The 8382-nt window shown below is 42.9% G+C and overlaps 1 protein-coding gene across 1 annotated transcript; it reads left to right on the forward strand.

Moving 5' to 3' along the window:
• The first annotated feature begins 1337 nt into the window (after positions 1-1337).
• Positions 1338-8111, forward strand: PSMB1 (proteasome 20S subunit beta 1). The gene is made up of 6 exons (XM_064413911.1): positions 1338-1500; positions 2716-2823; positions 4189-4270; positions 4708-4837; positions 6383-6489; positions 7843-8111. Exons 1-6 carry the CDS (start codon positions 1397-1399, stop codon positions 8026-8028), a joined length of 717 nt encoding a protein of 238 aa, XP_064269981.1. The 5' UTR covers positions 1338-1396; the 3' UTR covers positions 8029-8111.
• Positions 8112-8382: the final 271 nt, after the last annotated feature.

Below are 8382 nucleotides of genomic sequence, written 5' to 3' on the forward strand. Positions count from 1 at the left end.
GTTCCACCTGGATATGAGGAAGAACTTCTTCACTGTGCAGGTAACCAAGCACTGGAGCAGATTGTCCTGAGAGGTTACAGAGTCTCTCTCACTGGAGATGTTCAGGAACCATCTGGACACAACCCTGTGTCAGGTGCTCTGGGATGACCCTGCTTGAGCAGAACGCTTGCCCCAAATGACCCCCTGTAGTCCCTTCCAGATCCTGTGAATCTGTGGGGGTGCCTGGCAGTGCGCCAGGCCCTCACAGAAGCTGGAAGGCCTGGTGGTTCCTCACACTGCAGCTGTACAGAGTTCCGCACTGCCGTGCTGCCAACTGCAGATCTCACCACTGTGTCTGCACGGAGACTGCAGCCACCACGGCTGTGCTTCTCAAGCAGGGCAACACACTTCTCCTCAGGAGCCACCACGTGTCCCCTGCATCTCACTGTCCCCACCCTCTACTCCCCTAGTACCTCTTCGAGCTTCTATCCCAGCCCTTCCTACTTGCTTCCACTTGTGCCATGGGGCCTGGCACCACACCCCATGGCCCACCTCAGGACCTGGTGATACCCTGTCTGGAGTACTGTGTCCAGCTCAAGGAAGACCTGGACCTGTTGGAGCAAGTGCAGAGGAGGGCCACCAAGATGCTTAGAGGGATGAAGCACAAGGAAAGGCTGAGATAATTTTGATTATTCAGCCTGGATAAGAGAAGGCTTGAGGGTGACCTACTAGAAAGGTGGAGAGGGACTTTTCACAAGAGCGTGTAGTGACAGGACAAGGGGGTATGGCCTCAAACTGAAAGAGAGATGGTTTAGATTAGATATTAGGAGGAAGTTTTCGTTGCGAGGGTGGTGCAGTACTGGCACAGGTTGCCCTGGGAAATTGTGGGTGCCCCATCCCTGGAAGTTTTCAATGCAGGACGGAGCTCTGAGTGGCTTGGTCTAGTAAAAGGTGTCCCTGCCCGTGACAGGACTAGATGATCTTTAAGGTCCCTTCCCACACCAACCACCCGATGATTCTATGATTCCCGACTCTTGCTCTTCGCGGCGGTTCCAAAGGCGCTCTCCCCCACAGAAGAGGAGCCGCGCTGCTGCCCACCCGCCCAAAGGCGAGCGGTGTGTTATGGCCTCACCACGAGCGGTGTGTTATGGCCTCACCACGAGCGGGCACGCCGGCGACAGGGCGGCGCCGGCACCGGCTCTCGCCCAAGCGCTGCCCGGGGCCCAGGCACACACCTTGCCGCAGGCGGGCCGGGGCGGGTTCGCGCCGCAGCGGCCCTGCCGCCCTCCGGCCAGGCCCCGGCGCTCGCCGCCCGGCAGAGCAGCCAAGAGACGGCGGTGCCGCCCTCCAGAGCGGCTCCGCTTCCGCCTCCGGTGCCGCCATTTCGCCGTGAGACAGCAGCGATCGGGAGGCCGCGATGCTGTCCACCGCGGGATGCGGGCCCTCCCGGCCCGAGGCGGGCTGCGGGCTGGAGGCGCCCGTGCAGCACTACCGCTTCTCGCCGTACACCTTCAACGGAGGGTGAGCGGCCCGGCAGGCAGCGGGCGGGACGGGGCACCCTCGGCCCGGTGTATGGGGCCCAGGGGAAAGCGGCGCCGGGGCTGGGGCTGCCTCGCCTTATTCCTGCTTCTCCTCGGGTTTATATCCCCTCACGGTCTCCTCTTTGTAGGGAGAGAGCACAAGGCAGCACAAGGAGGAGCTGGGCTTGGGCTTGCCTTGAGGCCTTGCAGCCTTTCAGGGTGTTCTTGCCTGTCCGTGTGGCTTTTGGAACACTCGGGCTCCCTGAACTTTGACTGATCTAAAAATACGCATCTTTTGTTCCCCGCGGGGTAGTTTCTTTATAGTGGCTTAGGAAACCCAAGTAATGGTCCTGTTACAGAATGACAGAGTTGTTAGGGCTGGCTTGGCTAGGAGATAATCCAGTCCAAGCCCCCTGCTCTAAGGCTAATGCAGGGTCACCGCGAGCAGGTGACTCCAGAACGTTTCCAGGTGGGTTTTCAATGTCTTCAGAGAGGGAGACTCCACGACTTCCCTGGGCAGCCTGTTGCAGTGCTCTGCCACCCTCAACGTTAAGTTCTTCCTCATGTTGGGGATGAACTTCCTGTGTTTTAGTTTATGGCCTTTGCTTTTTACCATGTCGCTAATAAATGTGTTACCGGGTTGAATGCTGCCTTGCTGTAGTTGTTAAAGGCAGGTGATGTTTTACACACCTGAGTTGATGGTATGATCTGGCCAGGTAAGTTTTTTTTTTTTAACTTAGGATGACTACTGCTTTTTAAAGGGCATCTCTTTGTTACTTAATGGTAATACACCTGTGGTGATCACAAAACTAGTTGTTAGGAAGTAATAACACCAAATTTTAAAACTGGCGTTTATTTAAGTGTAGTGATACTGTTGCTCAATACTTTGTTTGTTTTAGGAGGATGAGTTATTATCAGGCGTATAAAATACCTCATCCGTTGGGTCTGGTTCTTGCCTGATGGAGAGTCTCTGTTTTACCAAGTTTCCATACAGTTTAAATCAGAGTAGAGGGCCACATGTATTTTCTTCAGTCTGGCTAGAGTCTTCTTCCTTTGGTGTTGAGTAGGGATATGCATAGTGGGAAACATAGCAAGGAATATAAGATACTTTACAAAACTTGAGTCTGGGTGTAGAATTACTATCTAGTTTGTTTCTGTGTTGCCTAAGAAGATGCTTGTGCTGCAGGTCGTGATTTATCAATACTCTTTTTTTAAGGACTGTGCTGGCGATTGCTGGAGAAGACTTTTGCATCGTTGCCTCTGACACACGTCTGAGTGAAGGCTATTCAATTCACTCCCGGGACAGTCCAAAATGCTACAAGCTGTAAGTCCAGATCTGCAAGGATTGAAAAAGATGAAAAATCTTTTGTATTGCTGACCATGTCACCTGGCTCCTGCTTTAAGCAGAATTCTTAGAAGAAAAAGCACAGTAACAAAGTAGATTTTGGAGTCGTGGTGACCTTTGCTGTAACGCAAGATGTGATGTGATGTTGTAAATATAGCCAGATTTCTTGTTTCGTGCTCCTGAAGTCAAGCGAGAGCAGAACATTTTTAGCATGATAAAAACCTTAATGTGGAGTTTTTTGGCTGGATAATCAGAAGAATTTTTAACTTGACTGTAGCAAAACTTATCCCTATGATAACTCATTCTGCATCGGGTGATGGTCTGCAAGTGTGTCCACTGCTGCCAGTTGTACTGATCTCTCTAGTTCATTACCTGGCACTTTAGAGAGGTGTTTGTTTTAGGGGAGGCAAACCTATCAGTAGTTCCATAATTGAACTTTCTTTGATCATTTTACGCTTAGTTTGACTCAGCTGGGTAGCATCTCCTTGGTTTACAGCTACATGTTATTTCTGTTCATTTTACTGCAGCAAGTGCTTGCCTTGTAGGCTGTCATCAACTATGTAAACTTTTTTTTTGGTCTGGGTTATTGTTTCTTTTTCTAAATTGATGACATGAAATCAAAATAACTTGGTTTCTCTTGGCTAACTTGTTACTGCTCTATGTTTGACTCTCTGCTACTGTCCAGATGGAGATTAGTCTGATACAGTATACATAACTGTACACAGTGGCTTTGTGTAAGTCTAGTGGAGGGCTGAGAGAAGATTTTAAGATGTTTTCTGAATGACTGCTTTGGGTTGTTTAGTGTGTATTAATGTTTCTATACTCTTTTCTGTTTCCTGGAATTAAAATTTCAAGTGTGTGTTCTCGTGGTTAGTGCTCATAAAACATTTCAAAACTGAGCAGAGAGCTAAGCTTCTGTAGTGCATCTGCAGCCAAATAACTTCTGCTTGTGCTGACAAAAGCCACCAAAACCATAAATGTCACATAACCATTGTACAAGCTTATAACAGATCTTCTAGTAAGACTGAATTGCTACAGCTGGATTTGGGGTGCATGAAGAAATGGAGAATTTATTTTTGTCAGTCTTACTGACAGCTGAAGAAGGAGGTGGGTTGAAGAAAGACATCTGCGTGGTCCTGCGTTTAATTATTGAGTCCTCTTGGAGATGTAGGTTGCAGGTGCCTTTTGTACACCACAGATCTGTTACTACGTTTTAGACAACTGTTTTTGACAGCACTAGAAAAACTGAAAATACGTTTGGTGTTTTCATAATAACCTACTGTGTAAGAAATTGCTGTAGTTGATGCTAAGTCTAAAATTGTAACAAAATGTTACATTTTTCAGAACAGAACAAACTGTCATTGGATGCACTGGTTTCCATGGAGACTGCCTTACCCTTACTAAAATTATTGAAGCCAGATTAAAGGTAACTACGAATCTTACTGTATTTAGAAATTCTTAATATTATACTTGAGACCAATAATATGATACGTTTTAATTACAACTTCTGCTGGTTTTTTCCAAGTGTTTGTATCATAACTGTGTTGCTAGTGAAAGATTGGCAGGGAAAATTGGTGCTGTGTTCTTATTAAATGTGGCACCATAAATTTATAGACTGGACGAGCTGGAAAGGATATTGTAAATGAGGCAACATGTATTAATTACAAAAATTTGAAGATGTGTTAATCTTTGGCTTGTAAAGAGGTTTTACCTTTTAGACCAGTGTGTTTTCAGTAATTGTGCTGGTTAATAATTTTGCTTAGCATCAGATTCTTCTGTAGTGAGGTTACAGAAAATGTAATTCTGGTTGAATGTGAGCTTTAGTGTTTGACTTCCTTCTTGGATGTGCTGTACCACTTGCAGATGTACAAGCATTCCAACAACAAGACCATGACTACAGGCGCTATTGCAGCGATGCTGTCTACCATCCTGTACTCTCGACGTTTCTTTCCCTACTACGTTTACAATATAATTGGTGGACTTGATGAAGAAGGTAAGACTTCAAACAGAAAAAGAAAAAAGAGAGGCTGCATTTCCCTGGGTGGATAGTTATTCCTTTACATCTCAGGAGTACTGATTGAATAACAAAGTTTGTGTTCCTATTCCTAACACCTGCCTTTAGGCATTATGGTACTTACACAGATTGAATACATATTTGTATCTGGCTTGTTTCCCAGTTTTTGTTATTTACTTGATTTTTCATTTCTGGAGGTCTGAAAGTCTAAAAGCTATGTTATAATTATTTGATTACAAATAAAATCTCCTAAGTGAAATAATTCATACTTTAGACTGGAAAATCTTACAACTGTTTTGCTGGATTTTTAAATTGCACCTTTAAAGTAGATGTCACCAGTAAAATTGTATATGTTTCACTCATACCTGTGAGTGTGGTAAAGACTATGTGATATGAAGACTTACTCCAGAGACAGGTTTCTGCAAAGTTATTTCAAAATGTTAACTAACTTCTAATGAAAATCATGACTTCTACACAGAAGCTGTAGTTTAATATACAGCCCTTCCAGAACTTACTGGGTTGCTGTGATTTGGTTGAGTAGCTGAAATACTGTGTTGTCTGGCTTTGAGAAGGAGCTCAGAGGTGGTCTTGTTTGGATAATTTTAGCCATTCCCTGCAGTTTGTTTTTACCAGTAACTTGTACTTCTTTTCCCAGTCTTGCTAAGATTGTCTATGATTTGTGGGATCTGGCAGGGGATTAGTCTGCCTTGCGTAATGGTAAATCTTGGATTATAAGGGTGCTGTAGCAGCTGATAAGAATCAGTGTGCAGGTTTGCTTGCATGGACTAAATTAGGGTCCAGCAAGATTGATTGTTAATTTGGCTGGCTTTCTCAGGGCTGTTCAGCTCCTGTGCTCTGCTGCCAAGGGTGCTGGCCAGTTCATTGAATTGGGTGCAGCCTGTCTGAACAGAAAGGCTGGGCTTGGCCAGCTGCTGCATTCTGACTGGCATGTCCTTATCAAGCCCTGATGCTTCAGAGCTGCAGTGTGTCTGTACCTCTGATGTTGGTGCGAGCCAGTAAACTTTGCACTGCCTGGTCTGGCTCCAGAGGTAAGTGTGCAAGAGACCAGAGCATCATCCCTGGTTCTGGGAGTTCAATGCAGAGGCATCCAGGCCTGCTTTCTGGAGGTAATTCAAGAAACATTCAGGATCGATGTCTGAGCTGCTTGTTTGTGTTAGCTGTGGAACCCCTGGGGCTCTTTGTGCAGCACTACACTCTAGCTCATTTTTCTGCTTTGATTACTCTGCATCAGCACTTTTTCTGTGGTAAGTAGTGTAGGAAATATCTGTTGAAGCATGGCTGTGGCTTAAATAAAGAAAATAACTTTGGATATTGTACCAGGCTGCAGCCATAGTGAGTCTTCTGTAAAAAGCATCATCTGAACATATTCTGTTGTTTGGTAAAGGTTTACTGGGATCTGCAGTGTCCCAGATGGTGCTTATCCAGAGAGCTGGTTCTGTTGAAGATGCTTGTCAGTATTGGGCAGCTTTATGAATTACATTCTAACTTTTTTTTTTTTTTCAGGGAAGGGAGCAGTTTATAGCTTTGATCCAGTGGGCTCCTATGAGAGAGATACTTTCAAAGCAGGTGGATCAGCAAGTGCAATGTTGCAGCCTTTGCTGGATAATCAGGTAAAATAGCTTGTTGGCTTTTGTTTTGGTTTGTTTTTTTCTTTATCTCAGTAAAAATTTGTGACATTCAAATTAATGTAGCTTTATTTCTGGAGAATATTACTTTTGAGAGAAGTTTTAAATATATTAATATATTACCCAGGTAGGACCTGGTAATCCACACATTTATAAATTATGTGGCTTTACTTTCTCAGGAGAAATCAAAGTTTTGCTTTGGGGTCTGTTCAGCTTTTTAATGCATTATTTGTATTTGCAATGCCTGTTTAAAAGACAGAAATGTTTTAATTGGGAGTTATGTTTGTCCTAGAAGGTGTTTGGAGGGGTTTTGTTCTGGGTTTTGGGAGTTTTTTCTTTTCTGATAACATAAATATGCTTGTTACTTAGTATGAAATAATGCCACATTAAGAAGATAGAATTGATACATACATTTTATCATTTAACATACCCTTGTTTAAGTCTTCAGTTTTGTACAACTCAGATACCATTTTTTAGTAAGAGTGTTTTTACATAAACTGCTGGAAACTTATTCAGCTAAATCTGTCTGAAATACTTGAAGAATATTTTCATATTTAGTTGAAGCTGTTAATAATTAAATGGGAGAAATACCAAAGCATGTTTTACTAATTTTAATTTTTTTACATTGGTGTTGGTATTTAGTCACTTGAACCTGATGCCAACACAACTTTTGTGCTCAGAAAAGTAGTAAATGTTCTTGACTCTTACCAGATGCGAAAGGAATAGAATGTTTCCTTTTTTTAAACTTTATTAACTGAAGGAAATATATTCTGCAAAATGAAGTTGTCATAAGTAATTTTTTATTGCTTATGGGTTTCAGGCAAAACATGGGACTCTTCTCCTGTATCTGTTCTGATGCTTAAGTTGACACTTATATTTATAAGCTAACTTAACGCTGTTTGGAAGGACCAGATAAGCTCCAATACAGACTTAGTTTTGAAGTCTAGGTATCTCAGGGAATATTTGCTTTTAAGAAATGTTCCTAACTACAAGTGACCAGAGGAAAAAAGACTCGTGCAGTTCTGGTACTGCCAAACTTGTGAGAATTTATGAATAATTAGATCAGATCCAAATATTCATTGTGATCTTGTACATGCTGAATGAGCAGGAGGAGCTATGCTGGCTGTGTATTGAATCTGCTTCTAGGTAATTTTCTAAGAGTATTGGTATTGGTAAAGGTCTCAACTGTAAACTGTGTGGAGGAATACTTTTTCAGCTTTGGGGTTTTTAAAATAGATGGGCCCTTTCTTCTTTTTAATTAATCTAAATCTGTTTATTCTAGTGCAGAGACTGAAACAATTTTCATAGATGGATAAAATACATTTTCATCTCTTTTAGATTGGCTTCAAGAACATGCAAAATGTGGAGCATGTACCTCTAACCCTGGAAAAGGCTTTGCAGCTGGTAAAGGATGTCTTCATTTCTGCTGCTGAGAGAGATGTGTACACTGGGGATGCACTGAAGATTTGCATTGTCACAAAAGATGGAATTAAAGAGGAAACTGTTCAGTTACGAAAAGACTAATTCAGTTCATGTTATCTGTGATGTACAATTTACCTGTGTCATGAAGACATTTGTCCAATTAAATTTTTTTTTCAAACAGTTCAGCTACTGTGGTGCTGAGTATTTTCTGTCTTTGTTAGAAGTTGTGTGTTTTAGGAACCAGAGCAGTTCATGGTGAAGAAGCAGCTTAAAGTTACAAGTCAGTTTCCTTCATCTCATCTTAATCTATCAATCAGGCTAATTCTAATAGAAGTTTAATCCCTTTCTCACAATCCCTTACGCTGAACTATGGGGGAATATGAAAATTTAAGCTCAGAGACTATTCTGATAATTCTTTCAGTTCAATCTTGATTTAGTGAGTAAAGCATTTGCTCT

The sequence above is a fragment of the Passer domesticus genome, chromosome 3 (genome assembly GCF_036417665.1).
Source record: "Passer domesticus isolate bPasDom1 chromosome 3, bPasDom1.hap1, whole genome shotgun sequence".
Taxonomy (NCBI): Eukaryota; Metazoa; Chordata; class Aves; order Passeriformes; family Passeridae; genus Passer; species Passer domesticus.